Here is a 16,195-nt window from a genome sequence, read left to right on the forward strand (position 1 = left end):
TTCCTACGATTTTTTTTTTTTTTCCAGGACAAAAGACAGGAAAATTTACTAGCAGGATCCTGCAGGGCCAGGCGGGAGAGGCTAGCAGCACATCCTGGACACGCACACCGAGTCCCTGCGCGGGCGGGCAGTGAAGAACCCGGGGGTGCTCCAGGAACCCCCCAAGGTGCCGGAAAGCCCTTCTGTCCTCAGCAGTCCCCACTCTGCTCAGTGCACCTTTGCCTGCATGTTGTAAACTTGGCCTCCAGCGAGGCTAACCCTTGGGTTGTAAAACTAGCTTTACCCATTTATCAGGGATGAGGATAACCCAGCCCTGGTTTTCAGTTGTGAGGCCAGCTCTTTCGGGGAGTGGGGGCTGCTTTTGCTGTGAGCTAGCCATCCCGGCTTAAAGTGACCAGAAGGGGAGAGAGCACACAGCCACTGGACCCTCGACACCTATTGTATGTAGTTGGGTCTTGCTTGGCTCAGCCCAGGCAGGTGAGGGGCTAGGATTGAATCATGCTGGGATAATGCCTGTGGGCAAAGCCAAGGGCACAGGGTGCTGGGGGTGGTGGTGGTGGTGGTGGTGGTGTGTGTGCGCACGCGCCTTCCTATAAACCTGCTTCCTTCTTTACAGAGGCAGCCCTGGAAGAGGGCAAGCTCATCCTCGTCTGCCTAACCTTAGGCAAGGGGAGCACAGCCACTGGGAATGGTCTTAAACTCTGAGGTAGGGCAGACGTGGGTATTTTTGTATATTCATCCACAATGCCAGCCCTGAGTTCAGGGCCTGGAAGTCACGTGCTCTCCAGCCCCCCAACTCCATCCTGGTTGGGGAAGCGCTCTGGCTCCCAGAGCTGTTGGGGCAGCATCTGCTAGGTAGATACAACCCCTTCTCTGGTGTCCAGGCCGCTGAACCTGTGTGTGCCCTTGTACCTCACCTTGCACATGTGGCTGGTTGCACAGCTCTGGAATAGGACACCAGAGTCCAAGGTAGCTCAAGCTGTTCTGACATGCCCGGGACTGATACACATCTGCCCCAAAGGCCTCTTCCCTCCCACCCTGCCTGCCTAAGATTCAGCTTTAGGCCCCCTGCTCCTCCAGCTTCCTGGGATGGGCTTAGGACAGGCACGGAGTGTGCACTGCAGGTGACCCTTCATGCCCAGGCCTTTCCTTTCCAAAATGAAAATATCTGGTTTAACTAGGCTTGGATGTTACGTTGGAAAAGTGCTGGATTGCTCATCTGGTGGGTCTGGACTTTGGCTCTGTTTACAAAAAAAATAACATAAACCAACAACAAAAAAAACACCCAAAACTGCACACTCCTGCTTCCTCATTCTCGGTGCTGGAGGACCTGGCCAGAAAGGAGATTGTTGGATTCTGGCTTCCAGCAGAATACACAGGGACTTTTGACCCTTGGCTCAGCGCGATTCTGCAGAAGAGGAAGGAGTGGGGCCTGGCCAAGAAGGCCGCAGAGATTTTGGCTGGTTCTGTTTTGACGCCCATTCTTGTACCTGTTAGGATGGACTTATTGGGGAAGTCAGATCCTGCTGGCTTTCCTCGTGTCTGGGGAGCTCCCAATCCCCCTCTGGTTTCATACTCTAGCCTGGCCAACCTCCTTTAGCTCTGTAGTCTCCACATGGGCTGGGGACTCCCTTACTCCATGTAATTCAAGACCAACCAGATAACTGGTTTTATAGAATAGAAATGACCACAGGCTCAAGGATTCTGGCTGGGAAGAAGTCAGAGGAAGAGGTAGAAATGTCAAACAAAAGAAATTTTCAGAAAAATTTGATTCTTAGCACGTCATCACAACCTCGGCCAGAAAGTCATCTCTGGCCAACCTTCATCATGTCGAGAATGAATAACACGAAGATGACACTTTGAGGGGGTCTCTTCCTGGAAGGAGTCTTCCTTCAAATCTTAAATCTAGTCTTGTCTTTTTCACAGCTCCCTGGATGCTTCTATAACCAGAATTGTGTGTCGCCATCTAGAGCAGCGAGGGACATAGCACGCTTGTGTTCAAACCACTCACTTTAGGAGAGGCAATGGCAGCCCAGATGGAGTAAGTAGCAGCACGACCGAGGTCAATAACAAGTATTGGGAGCATGATCATCCCTGAAATACGAGACTAGGACTGCTGTGAGTCCAGAAATGAGGAGGAGAAGCTTCTTCGGCACCAGAGGAAAGGTCTGTGACTGCCCCGGCGACCTTGGTATCATTACTCTTGCTAATTCCTGGGGTTTAAAGACACTGTCAGGAATGTCCGCAGCAGGTCATCAAGATTTGCTCATTGAACAAATAAGCTGAGTTAGACCTAATTTCTGACTAATTCAGAACTTGGACAAGCACTCATCTGAACTCGCCATTGATCATTCGGTATGTTCCTGGCTGGCACTGCATTATATCTGCATATCCCGAAATCAGGTGACAGTATGTATCACTGGCCATCATTTGTGATGGGGCATTTGTCTGTGGGGAGGACGGGACAGGGAAGCACAATTCATACTTAACACGATGCCTTGTGAAACCACCCCAGTTTCCTTAACCACATTATAAGGAATACTGTTTTAACTCTGTTGTTATAAAGTTGATGTACTAAGGTCGTGGAAGGTATATTGAGGTAATTCCGATAGGACAAATGTCTAGCTTCCTCTTCGAAAATATACAGAAAGAGCAAAGTCCTTATGTGATATTCACTCTTCTAGACTGACTGTGGACAATATAATAATCTTGACATTGTCCTGGCATTTCTTAACTATTCATAGCAATACCACCACCCAAACCACAAAGGCCAAACCAAATTTAATTTTTGAAACAAGGCCAGTTTGGCTTTGAGGGTTCAACCATGTTTCTTGGGCCCACGTGGGATTCTGTATGTTCACCCACTACTTGGTCTTTTTGTAATGGCAAGTGAAGGCAAGGTCAAACTGGAACACCATTTTATTTAAAATTAGCTTTTTGGTCACTTGGAAAGAAACTGTAGATACGGTGGGTTGTCACGGAGTTATTGCTAGTTCTAGCAGCCATGTTACAAAGGAGATGATGTAAGTAATATTGTCATACAAGAGATGATTTCGGCTGGGCGGCGTTGGGAATGTATCTTCCCTGGCGAGCAATGTATTCGATGCCCTTGCACGCCACCCCCAACTACTCAAAGCTGTGATGGTTAATCTTGTGTTGACGTGACTGGGCCACGGGGTGCCCAAATATTGGGTCAAACATTGTTTTGGGAGTTTCCATAAGGGCGATTCTGGATTGTTATCAACATTTAAATCAATAGACTGAGTAAAGCAGGTTGCCCTCTTGATGTGGGCAAGCTTTATCCAATCAGTTGAAAGCCCGAAGAAAACAAAAACGTTGACTCTCTCCCAAGTAAGAGAATTTTCCTGCCTGACTACCTTCGAATCGGGACATTGGCTCTTCCTGGATCTTGAGCCTGTCAGCCTATGGACAGGAACTACATTATAGGCTCTTCTGGTTCTTAGGCCTTCGGACTCAGACTCGAATTAAATCATTAGTTCTCCTGGGTCTACAGCTTGCCAACTCACCCTGCAGATCTTGGCCTATATAATCAAGTGAGCCAATTTATAATAAATCCACACACACACACACACACACACACAGTATTGGGTCTGGGTCTGTTTCTTTGGAGAACCCTAATACACATGCCCAGGCCTCCTCTAATTTCCCAGACCTCACACCCCAATCCCAAGAACGTATCTGCCAGCTGAGTGCTACGATGGCCTGGAGCTCTGAAGTGAGAGGACGCACATGTGACACAGGCTGCATCAGAAAGTCAGACGTGGTTTGTCAGCCTTTATTAACCAGGAGTGAAGCCGAGCCCTAGAGCTTCCTTTTAAAAAACCCAGCCTTGTTTATGGCAAACAATGATTTAATTAGATGTTCAACAGTACAGAGCAAGAATTAATCATTTTCTAATCACTTATTCTTCTGAGATTAAAATACAAGTGTAAAACAGGTTAAAAGAAGGTTCTCCCCAATGATTTAAAAATAATTCCAACTGAAAGACATTTTAAACAATATGTGTAGAACTCGGGACCAAAAAAGACCTTAAAACATTTTTACCTTTGAGGTAGCACAATAATGCTTAATTAGATTTCTTTTATTACAACGAGCTTAAGAAAACAACGAGGAATCTATACCTTTTGCTCAAGGTGGGCTAAATGGTTTTCTGCAAATCCCCCATGAGGTTAGTGACAGTTTTCTCCTTTAAAAAAAAATTTTTTTTTTTAAAGTATAAAGATAGCCCTGCAGTGTGTAAAAGGAAACCCACGGGAAGGCTGCTTCCCGTAAAACAGACGCTGGAATCACTGAAGAACGTCAGCAGTCGAGACGGGAGGAACAAGAGGTAATTGTAGTGAGAAACCGAAACGACTTGTATCTTGGCAAGACTCGTTACAAATGCATGTCAAGAACAAAAACCCCGACATCCGCCAACTGAAAACAAAAGATAAAAGATGACATTCGCGGATCTTCTTTTTTCTCTGCGCAAAAAGGCTCTTTCGATTTTCCTAAACGAGAGAGAATTGTCTGTACACTGTGACACGACATGGAAATGCTGTGTGCCCAGGGTGCTGCTGGCTGCCAGCAGCACCGCTCACGACAAGTCTACCCACTGGGAGCAGAGAACCTGGGCGATAAGAGGAGGACATGCCCTCTCCTGGCTGGAGAACCATTTCTTGCCACTTGCTGCCAAATTCACTCATTGAACTGCTCAAAGAAAAGCTCCACCTGCTTTCTGAGAATCTACTGCAATTATATATAACACAAGTATATATAAGGACTGTTGACTAATGAGAGAGGCAAACACATGAACCCTTCCTTCAGAGAAAACAACCAAACACAGTGGGTGTGATCACCTGGGGCCAGAAGGAAGGATAATACTGCAGGTTGGACCTCGAGGCTCTCAGGAACGTTCGCCACTATCCAAGATCCACAGCAAAGCCAGAAAAGAGGGTGTGAAGCTCTTACCCATAGAAAAATATAAAACAATTACTGAAGGGATCTCTTCCCAGCATGCGCTCCCCATGAGGTTCGACCAGGGCACGATGTGGCACCAGAGCCCTGAGCCGAACGTGCCTACCGCCTTTGATTCCCTAAGCTGCAAAGAGAACGGGAACACTGTCAGGCTCCTGGCACCTGGTGATTAATGGCCGTGTCCTATTTCACTTACACTGGTCCCTTTAAAGTCTCCCTTCCTCAAGCCAGAACTCCCAAGGGCCCTTGGATGTCGTGAGGATTGACCATCCATATGTCAATCTGTAATGAGAGCAGGAGGTCTTAAACCTGATGAATTCTACTCTGTAAAACAGGAGCCATCAGTGAGTTGGGGGTATCAAAGAGGCTTCTGTGAAGGCGAAGACTGAACTGGGATGTGCAAGAAAGCAGGAAGAGGGTTGCCTTAGCAGCCTGCGGGAGTGACTGTGGCATGGAGTTCACAGCCAGCCCTAACTAATGCTGGCATGGGGGACGCAGAGGGGGCATCTGCTCAGTGTGTGTTAAACAGAGTCCTCACATCGTCTGAGGCTAGACCTCTGTGTCACTCCTGAAGCCCAATGTCACGTTACTTTTGCAAGAAACTGGTGTGGTTCTTGTCAGCTAAAGTGTTAAGATCTGCTTTCTTAACTTTTTTGATAATAAAGCAACACCACAGAAAAGAAGAACCTTGAAAAATCGTGGGAAAAACCACATGGGCTTTCCCAGTGCTAGCTGCCTATTTCGGGGTAGTAGTTACAACTTTCGCACTTCTGAGAGCTGCAATGCAGGCCACCTAGGGCAGTCTGAGAAGAATCCTTTTGCTTTCACTTTACAGAGCACAAGAAAAAGGGAGAACTGGCCAAGGTGGCAGTGAGATTTCACCACTCTGGAAGTCTCTCAAACACACCGCCTGTGGCAAAAACAGAGCCTGACTTATGTGGATGATGAAAGGTGACCAGGTGGGCGCCATCATTACCCACGATAGGAATGACTCAAGCCCCAGCATGTAATCGCTTACAGATTTATTGAGTTATACAAGTTTAAAAAATCATATTGGAAAGGGCCTCTCGGTTTAATAGAAACTTGGCTATGATGGTTAAATTTACCTTTATGAAATTTCACACTGCTCTTAGGATCTCTTGTTACATCTGATTCTAAGTCATTCTGAAGAAAAAATTTAAACCTGAAATATATCTAGTTAATAGGATAATCTATCAGAATTCGACCTGATATAATGAAAAGGTTAAAAAAGTTTTAAAATACAAGCTAAATTACTTTCCTCTGGGATTAACAATTGAAACCCCAAATATCCTAACATCTTAATTAGAAAGATCTTTGCAGTAATTCTATAAAATTGTAAATCATGCCATTTTTTGAAAACTAACGAAAGAGTTGATCTTTAGGATGAATGCCTTAATCAGCTGACAAACTGATATACATGAATATGTCCGAGGGAATTCCCTAAATAGAGAAATCTTTTTAATTTCAAAAAATTAGCAGCTGCTTCTTTAAAGAGTTTAAAAATGGATGGTTCAACAGCAAAGCTATGTAGTAACTCTGGAGCAGAAGAAAAAGGCTCTCTTTTTAGTACGACCTCTTGCTGGCACGCTGCCATTCGCCAGTGGAGACAACTGGAAACGAGAGGTGGCAGGAAATATCCAGGAAAGGATTTGGGTCAGATAAAGGGACGGCACCTCCCGACCCTGGCTCCCTAAAAATGGACAGCAATTCATTCATGCATACTGCACAGAGATTAAACAAGACAAAACAAAGTGTACAGAACAAAACAAAATCCCCCAACCCAGAAAACCTTCCCTGGCTCTCTGCTACGTGAAGAACGTGCCAAACCCAAATTTTCTGTTCTAACATGGGTCCCAATGACGCATCAGTGTGCTCTGGGGTGCTGACCTGCTGGGCCCTAAACATCGCGTGTGCAGCTTTCAGCAGACAGTACACTGCCTCAGGACCACAGACCTCCATCATATCTGCCACCATTTCCCACTGTAAAACCAAAGGCTACAATTGTGAACAAATGTGGGCTTTCTCAAAGGACAAATGAGGAGATGGTAGGCTAGATTTCCTCCCTTGAGAAAGGTTGGGGGAGGGTGTTTACAGTTATACAACAGGTTTGTGCTGACCTGTGGTAACTTCCAAAAGCAACAGTAGCAGCAAGAGAGGAAAGGAAGATGTCTACACTTTGGACTCTGTATCAGGCACTTAAATTGTTGGAGAGACATGCCATTTTGAACCAAAGATGTGAAACTGGGTTGGACTAATCATTACAATTGGTTTAATAATGGACTGTCAGAAGCAAAGTGGAGGAGCGGGTTGAGCCTCTACCCATCCTTTAGTGCTGACTTTCAAGTTTTCTAAATGCCCATGGCCATGGTAATGGCAGCAGAGGTGGCAACAGCAGGAACTGTTCTGTCGTGTCTGTTTTCTGGGTGTATTCTGTGGCTGACGGGAAGATTTTGGTGTCGCACGAGAAGGCTCTGGGTGTGGCCCACCTACTGCCCAGGATCGACTAGATCCATGTTGGAGCCGAACATCTTCACCAGCTGTTCCTCGTAGTGGGAGATGTTCCTCTTCATGATGTCCATGCAGGGCCCCAGAAGCCTCTCGAATGCCTGAACATCCATAACTGCATCGTTTAAAAGAGATGAGGGAGAGAATGAATTCTCTACACCTATAATCCAAAGTCATTTCCCTCGTGCAAACCTTTTCTTATATATACACACTCACATTATAGGAGATTAGACTTTGGGATACTGGGAATCCGAAGGACAGACGTTTCTATGTGAACACAGCAGGACTGTGTCACCTAAGTGTGACTCTTTGCCGAGTCCAACAGTTCTCTCTCTTCCCACACAGACCTGGATACCTGCCTTCATTACTCCTCTTTTCACATGCCTGGGGGGCCTGGATGCCTGTCTTACTCACAAGCTACAGTGAGAAATCTTTGTTAAAATATTCACCCATTTCTGGTTGGTCACAAAAACTGTCCAAGCCTAGAAGTCAGAACTGGTAGAATAAGTCAAGGCTTGCTGATAAGAAAAATATATTGCATGTTAGAAAACAAGTAAGTATTAATGCATAAAGAATTTTTCTTACCTAAGCATTTGACATCTCCCACTGCATAAGCTGAAGCAGCTCTGGGTTTGTTGGTGACCAGTGCAAGCTCTCCAAAGTACTGCCCCTTATGGCAGCGGGTGATCTCGACCTCCTGGTTCCCGCCATCCGTGTTCGCTTTAGTCTACAGCAGGTAGAGAACATGACCTGGGCTGACTTCAGAAGCATGGCTATACAAGCCCAGTTGCAAACACTTGCATTCCCTTCTCAGTACACTTCATGCAATTACTAAGAAACTCACTTTGCAGAGACTCTAACTGTACCATGTGAACTGCATGGGCTAATCCCAGTAGTCTGGTTTAATCAGAGGAGTTGGCTTTCACCTGGGGCTTCATCTGAGTCCTAAGATCTTTCAGGTAATAGCTAAATGTCAAGAGGTAAGGTGAAGGCCATTTTCTTTTGAAGATTTATATATAACCATACACATTATAAATATATAATTAACAATATACAATATATAACATATCATAATATTTATGATATATAATAATATATAATATTGATATATATGAACATATAATCATATATATTATAATCTCTGGTAGATGCTGACTTCTGAGGCACAGAGGAAAAGACAAGGTCTTTTGCTAATTCTTTCTAAATAATGTTAATGCTTTTATTGGGTAGAATCACAATTCTGGGCTACTGCGTTTGATGTGACACCATACATACCGTTCTCAGATAATACTTTACAACAGTGACAAATTTTCTTTTAGGGTACTGTCTACATCTTAAGTTAGTGGTCCCCTCCCACATTTTAAAAAAAGTTAAGTAACTAAATGTTTTTAAAAATAATGTTCAACCTTGAAATATGGTGGTTTAACTTTGTATTAAGATATCAAACAAGTTGTAATTTGTGCTTATCAAATTAATGAAAATAATGTACTATATTATATTTAATATCTGGAGTTTCCTGTAGTTTAAGTAAAAATTTATTAGAATTTATTAATAAGAATTAGTCTCAATTTCTAAGAGCCACTTTATGTTATAGGTAGGTAGATGATTTTTTAAATGTAATTAGAAAATGAACAAAAGTCCTACACTCGCTCACACGGTTTCACTTTTTCTTCTTCCACAGTTCTGCCCTGATCGGTTGACTCTTAAGTCACTCCGCCCCATTCAAGCCAATGTCCTCTTTCCTATTTCTGCGGCATTTACAGACATGTTCATGCCCACCTAGTCCCTTCTCTAAAGTAGCACTTACCACATTGTCACACCAATATCAGCCCCCTGGAGGTTTTGTTACAATGTAGATTCTGATTCAGTAGGTTTGGGGCAGAACCCAAGGCTGTGCATTTCTAACAAGCTCCCCCAACCGCCCCACCAGTGCCACAGTGCTGCTGGTCCTACACGCCCAATATTATGCTGGCTGTCAATGGATGTTTGACAAATGTACAAACATATACCAGTAGTCCAAAAACTCTAAGTAAAAGAACATAGATGTTTCAAACCATTGTTTCACAACAGATCTATTTTTAGTTAGGAATCAAACCATCTTATAAAAAGTAATCATATTTTTCTTTCTTCATACTTAACTTTTATTAAAGTTATTCTGTAAAAGGTTTCATACTAGGTTGATTTAATATTACATATAACTATTTTAACAAATTCTATATTCTTCAAAAAATCTGGTGATGATAGATTTATGGTAAGAATAACTCCTCACATCACTTATAGGTCATCAGTTTCTAGGTCTCCCTATCCATCAAATGGCCTAATTGTCCTAGAGACTTCTCCTCCCAATGCTCTAAAAAGGAAGCTATTTGCATATTCAACACCTACATGTATTTTTAAATTATATAATTCCCTCTATTTTGTATTAGGTTGTTTACCCTTTTCATCAATGGGTAAGCCAATAATTCTCATAGTAATTACATAACAGAGGCAAAGGCAATAGAAAAAAGAAGAAATATACTAAATCCCTATCAACGAATGGGCTTAGACGAAAGTCTTTGCCAGTTACATACCTCACCTAACAGTGATGGTTTTGGTACATTAAACACCTTCACATTATTTAAAGCAAACAATTACTTTCCGTGCATACACCTGGCATCTGGATCGTCCCTGGCATAACTTGCACTATCACACATGAACTCACCTTGCTTCTAATTAAGATGCTCACTTCGCCGGACTCTATAATGTAAAAGCTATCAGCTTTTTCACCCTGAAAAGGGAAAGGAGGTCAGGTAAGAGCCATACATATATATATTTTAAAAAAAGTGATGTGTGTGTATGTGAATAGATCATTTTGTTATTGCCTGAGCTCTGATTTGTATTTATTTTCCAACTATACAAATCCATCAACAGCTAACAAATTCAAAACAAAACGAGAGGCTCCTGATCAGTCCAATGTGACCGAAACATATCTCACTTCCTAGCATGGAATATTTATTTATGTTTTTTTCCATAAATATGCCCAGGCTGCCAAATGCACAGAGCACTGGTATTCTTACTGCTCATGTTGGTCCCATACTGAAAACTATACCTAGGGATCAGTAGCCAAGACTGTAACAGACAGTATCAAGGTGACTCCTCGCTACCATTGGGTCATGGAGTCCAGGGATAATCTTGACCACCAAAAGCAGCCCTTCAGAGGACAGGTGGATCTGGAGAAAGCCCTGCCTTTGTGAGGAAGGTGCTTGATGTGGGTTAATATCACCCTAATAGGCCTTAGGCTTTTCATTTGCTTGTTTTGATTTTAACCCACTTAGCTGAACCAGTCATTCAGGTAAGTCAACAAATAATAAAGTACTTACTATGCACCAGGAACTGTTCTAGGCATTTACCAGTGGACAAAACAAATATCCCCACCCTTTTGGAACTTACAGTCTGATAGGGTAAACATACTGTAAACAATCAACATAATAATTAAGTAAATTATGCTGTTGTGTTGGAAGGTGATAAGTGGTAAAGATGAAGAGTAGAGAGGGGAATGTGGGATCTGCAGAGCGGGGGGAGGAGATGGCTACGGTGTCCAACACGGCTTCATTGAGTAGGTGAGATCTGAGCAAAGGCTGGAAGGAAGTGAGAATCAGGCAAGCAGATCTGGGAGAAGAGGCTTTCAGGCTTACTTCAGGTCCTGAGCTCTCACTCTTAATCTCTGAAACAATGACCAGCTACACTAACTAATTCAATACTAGTTATGTGCTCTCATTCTATCTGGGTCTTATGTCTTCAGTGAGAATCTATACCTCGTATCTTTCAACTACCATAGACAGCACTCCAAGTGGGCACCATTCACAGCTAAGGCTGACATTCCTGAGTTAATCTAGCGCCAGATCGCCATATAACAATCACTGCTCCATGTGAATGAAAGCCATAGCTTTATAAAGGGGTGTCTGTGGGTTTCTGTGCTGCTATGTTGGGCAGCTGTCTTACACCCAACAGAGCCAAATCACCATGAAAAAAATTAACAAAATCAACACAAACAAAAATTTGTGTTGATGAACTTGAAAGGACATAATAAAAGAAACTCTGAAGGGACAGCTGACCAGCGACTACCCTGACAGCGTAACTATGGTCTAGGGCAGCAGCCCCAACCTTTCTGGCAGCAGGAGCCAGTGCTCCTGTGAGAATCTAATGCCTGATGATCTGAGGTAGAGCTGAAGTGGAGATGCTAGTTCTGAGCAGTGGCTGCAGATACAGATGAAGCTTCACTTGCCTGCCACTCACCTCCTGCTGTGTGGCCTGGTTCCTAACAGGCCACTCACCAGTACTGGTCTGTCACCCAGTGGTCTAGAGAACATCCGGAGACAGACTGAGATGCATGGTGGGATCCCACCGTCCCCTGCAATGGGCAGTGGCTTCTACTCTTTCTCCTGTATTGGGGCCCCACCTGGACATCTATGTTAAATAAGCAAGGCACCCCTCCTCAGGCACGACCCATGTGTACAGAATAATTGGGCTGCAGGAAGAAGCTAGTGGCATGTTGGCGCTAAAGAGTCACAGCAGTTAGAGCACAACTATCTGAGGGACTTATGGTAGGAACCTCTAAGTGCTGAAGATAGTCTTCGGTCTTCAGAGATGTAGGGATTTTTCTAGTTTTAAAATGCTCATAACATAAAGAGGAGAAGCTAAAAAGTAAAGAGCTAAGCATCCAACTCAGAAAATAGGAAAAAATAAATAAATAAAAGAAGGTAGAAGAAGGGAAATAAGATAAAGACAGAAAGTAATGAAATAGGAAACAACCATTCAATAGAATTACTAGAAGGCAAAGTTGGTTCTTCAAAAAGACTTAAAGAATTGACAAGTCCCTGGCAAGACTGAGAAAGAAAAAAGAGAAAGCACAAAACAACAATTTTGGAATATTAGGAACATCATTCTACATGCTGTAGATATTTAAAATATATTAATAAGAACACTATGGCCAACTTTATTCTAATAACACTGAATTTTAGAATAGATAAATCCCTAGAAAAATAGATCTTACCAAAACACATCAAAGATGAAATAGAAAACCAAATAGTTTAACAATTAAGATAATGTAATCTGTAGTCAAAATCTTCCCACAAAGAAAACACTGGTTTCATAAAATAGCCAAGAAATTCTAGTCTTACACAAACTCTTCAGATAATAGAAAGAAAACAGAATCCCAACTTACATTATTAGTCTAATATTATCTTTAAGTCTAAATCTGACAACGCTACTATTATAAGGAAAATTATAAGTAGGACTCATTTGGAAACCTAGCCATAAAATCATAAACAACATATTAGCAAATTGGATTCGTCAATACATAAAAAGGATACTACACAAGGATACTGCTAAGATAAGCCAAGTTGGTTTATCTTAGCAACACAAGGTTGCTTTAACATTTGAAAATAAAATTAATGTAATCATTGAAGCTTTGTTCGTAATAGTTAAAAACTAGAAACACCCCAAATTTCCCTCAGCAGTGGAAAGGCAAATAGTTTCTATTCATGTACTGGAATACTATATGGCAACGGAAGCCAACAAACTAGTTGCACACGACATGAATGAACGCTGAGCAAAAGCAGCAGGATGCAAATAAAATACATTACTAATTCCAATTATAGAAATAATAATAATAATAATAATAAAAACACAGAAAGACTTGGTCATACTGTTTAAGATGTGTACATAAGTGGTAAAAACCATAAAGAAAAGCAAATACACAATGACCATAAAGTCAGGACAGGGAGGTAGGAGGGGCTGACTGGGAAGGAATTCATGAGAGTGGAGGGCGGTTTCTGAGGTGTGAGAATATTTCTTTGAAAATATTGAGGAAAGAAACTTCTGGATTACAGAATAAATTCAACTTTACAGGATGAGGATAAATTTCTCTCCAAAGGGATCAGTTAAGTTATTCTCCTATAAACAATGAATTAAAGTTCTTGCTACATCACTAGAAATGATCAGATTCCTACTTTTTGTCAAGCTAATAGGTATAAAAATAATTCTTCACCACGGTTTTTCATTTGCATGTCCTTGATTACTCATTGAAGCTGAAGCCAATTTATTTTACACTGATGCCAAAACCATGCTTTAAAAATATAGTTCTTGTCTATAGCCATGCCACCCTGAACATGCTTGATCTTGTCTGATCTTGAAAGCTAAGGAGGGTCGGGCCTGGTTAGTACTTGGATGGGAGACCACCTAGGAAGACTAGGTGCTAGAAACATTAAAAAAATACAATTCTTATCATGTCATTCTTCCTCTCAAAATCCTTTGAAAGTGCTTCTCAAATGTCTCCACTAAGTATTTTTATCTATCTATCTATCTATCTATTTATTTATTTTTATGCCTACAGCACCTGGTCTTCCTTTCAAGTACTAATGAGGCCCGACCCTGCTTAGCTTCCGAGATTATACACTGGGCATGTTTAGGGTGGCATGGCCATAGACCATGGACTGTGGCTCCACTGGAGAGCGAACCCAGGACCTTCTAGTGTAAAGCAGACGTGCTCACCGCTACACTATGGAACCACGCCCTCCACTAAGTATTCTTAATGCAAGTGCATTATCAAGCCTTGGAACGGTCTAAAGCAGTGGTTCTCAAACTTCAACAAATATCAAAATCACAAGGAATGAAAACTACAAACCAGTATCCCTCATGAACAGACACAGAAATCCTTACCAAAACTTTAGCCAATTAAATCCAGTCATGATTATAAACGATAATATATTATGACCCAGTGGGGTTCATCCCAGGATGCAGGCTTGATTTGATACTCAAAATTTAACCAATGTAATTCAATATATAAGTTCATCAAAAAAGGAAACCCATATGAAAACTTCAACAAATAAGGCAAAAGCATTTGACAAATTCAATACCTTTTCAAGATAAACATTTTAAAAGCTAGGAACAGAAGGGACCATCCCAACGATTAAAGGCATTTGTAAAAAAACCAAAGTTAACATACTTAATAGTGAACAAATGAATACGTTTCTCCTAAGAGCAAGAACAACACGAGGATGTCTGCTCTCACCACTTCTATTCAGCGCTGCACTGGCAGTCCCAGCTAATACAATCAGGCAAAAAGAAAAAAAAAAAAAGGCATACAGACCAGAAAAGAAGTAAAACTGTCTTTGTTCACAACAAAAATAATCATCTATGTAAAAAACCCCAAAGAAACTACAAAAAAGCTTCTAGAACTAATAAGTGAGTTTAACAAGGTTGCAGATACCACAGGATCACTATACGAAATTTGGCTGTATTTTTATATACTAGCAATCAATAATTAGAAATGAAAAAAAATCCACTTACAATAGTGTCAAAAACATGAAATATATAGGGATTAATTTAACAAAGATGTGCAAGACCTGGACACTACACTTGAAAACTACCAAATATGACAGAAAAATTAAAGATGACCTAAATAAATGTAGACATACCATGCTCAAGAACCAACTCGCTGCAGTGTGCCTGTCAGTAAGCTTTTTTGATTGTAAAATGACGGACAGTGAGCTTTTGATTGCTGAGGCATACATTTCAAAGATACCCATCTCAAACATACAGTCAGCTACACAACTAGATAAAGAGCCAGGCAGGTCCCACCCATGAAGTTCCCCTTTTAGAAAGCCCTGAGTAACCTTGAAAACTGACCACTTAAGGGCCCACTTTTCCCTTCCTGTGCCCTAATTTCTGCTCTAATGTTTTAAATTTTCCAGCAGTGAACCCACAAAACCCTAGGTGCCCAAGGCTCATCCCCAATAATGGCAGAACCCCAGGTCTCCATGCTCACTCTCTCTACCTGCAACCTCTCTGTGTGGCCGAGTGTGCCATGTAACCTCCAGGACCTTTAAGTAATAAACCTTGCTTTTTCAAAGTTCCCTGATGGTTGCTGCTAAGCTGCATCTTGCAATCATAAGAACCACAAGGGGTGATCCAGCCACAACACTGGTTCCAGTGAGAGAAATGTCTGTGTAGGCACCCCATAGTATGGTATGGGACCAGGTGAAGTGCCCCAGGCACTCCTAGCCAACGACATTACTGTTGATATTGTTTTTAATATCACCTACTATTGTTAAGATGTCAATTTCTCCCGCCAAATGATCTATAGATTCGACAGAATCTCAAAAAAAAAAAAAAAAAAAAAAAAAATCTCACAGGCTTTTTGGGTAGAAATCGATAAGCTGGTTCTAAAATTTATAAAGAAATGCAAAGAGCAGAGAATACTCAAAATACTTTTAAAAAGGAACAAAAAATATGGAGGCTTAAACTATCTGATTTTAAGATTTATTCTATAAAGCTTTTATAATCAAGGCAGTGCATTACTGGCAGAGACAGAGCTCAGTGGAACAAAGAGAGAGATGAGAACATATATGGCCAACTGATTTGCAATACAAGTGCTAAGGTAATGCGACAGGATAATCTCTTCAATAAATGGTGCCGGACATCCATATGCAAAACCCTAACCTTACACCATATACTAAAGTCAACTCGAAATGGATCATAGATCTAAATCTAAGAGCTAAAACTATGAAACATCTAGAACTGTTCTGTTTAATACAGCAGCCACTAGTCACATGGGTATTAGGCACTTGAAATGTGGTTTGTATAGATTAAGATGTGCTGTAAGTGTAAAATATAGATCGAAATTTGAAGACTGAGTTACCCTCCCTTCAAA

The 16,195-nt window shown here is 41.8% G+C and overlaps 1 protein-coding gene, 1 long non-coding RNA gene and 1 pseudogene across 2 annotated transcripts in view; 2 read left to right on the top strand and 1 right to left on the bottom strand.

Annotated features, from left to right (window-relative positions):
- Positions 1 to 7,158, top strand: LOC118601763. The gene is made up of 3 exons (XR_004950582.1): positions 1 to 166; positions 617 to 706; positions 1,927 to 7,158. It is a non-coding gene; the product is annotated as an uncharacterized LOC118601763 (long non-coding RNA).
- The window catches only part of PRKAR2A (protein kinase cAMP-dependent type II regulatory subunit alpha), a 72,774-nt gene continuing 60,357 nt past the window's right edge, over positions 3,779 to 16,195 (bottom strand). Inside the window, exons 9-11 of the mRNA XM_016149877.2 lie at positions 10,205 to 10,270; positions 8,089 to 8,230; positions 3,779 to 7,618 (exon numbers count right to left, since the gene is read on the bottom strand). Coding sequence (XP_016005363.1) covers positions 7,485 to 7,618; positions 8,089 to 8,230; positions 10,205 to 10,270 — 342 coding nt within the window. The 3' untranslated portion in view covers positions 3,779 to 7,484. The remainder of the gene's footprint in view (positions 7,619 to 8,088; positions 8,231 to 10,204; positions 10,271 to 16,195) is intronic.
- LOC118601919 lies at positions 13,629 to 13,747 on the top strand (annotated as a pseudogene).

The sequence above is a fragment of the Rousettus aegyptiacus genome, unplaced genomic scaffold (genome assembly GCF_014176215.1).
Source record: "Rousettus aegyptiacus isolate mRouAeg1 unplaced genomic scaffold, mRouAeg1.p scaffold_m13_p_4, whole genome shotgun sequence".
Taxonomy (NCBI): Eukaryota; Metazoa; Chordata; class Mammalia; order Chiroptera; family Pteropodidae; genus Rousettus; species Rousettus aegyptiacus.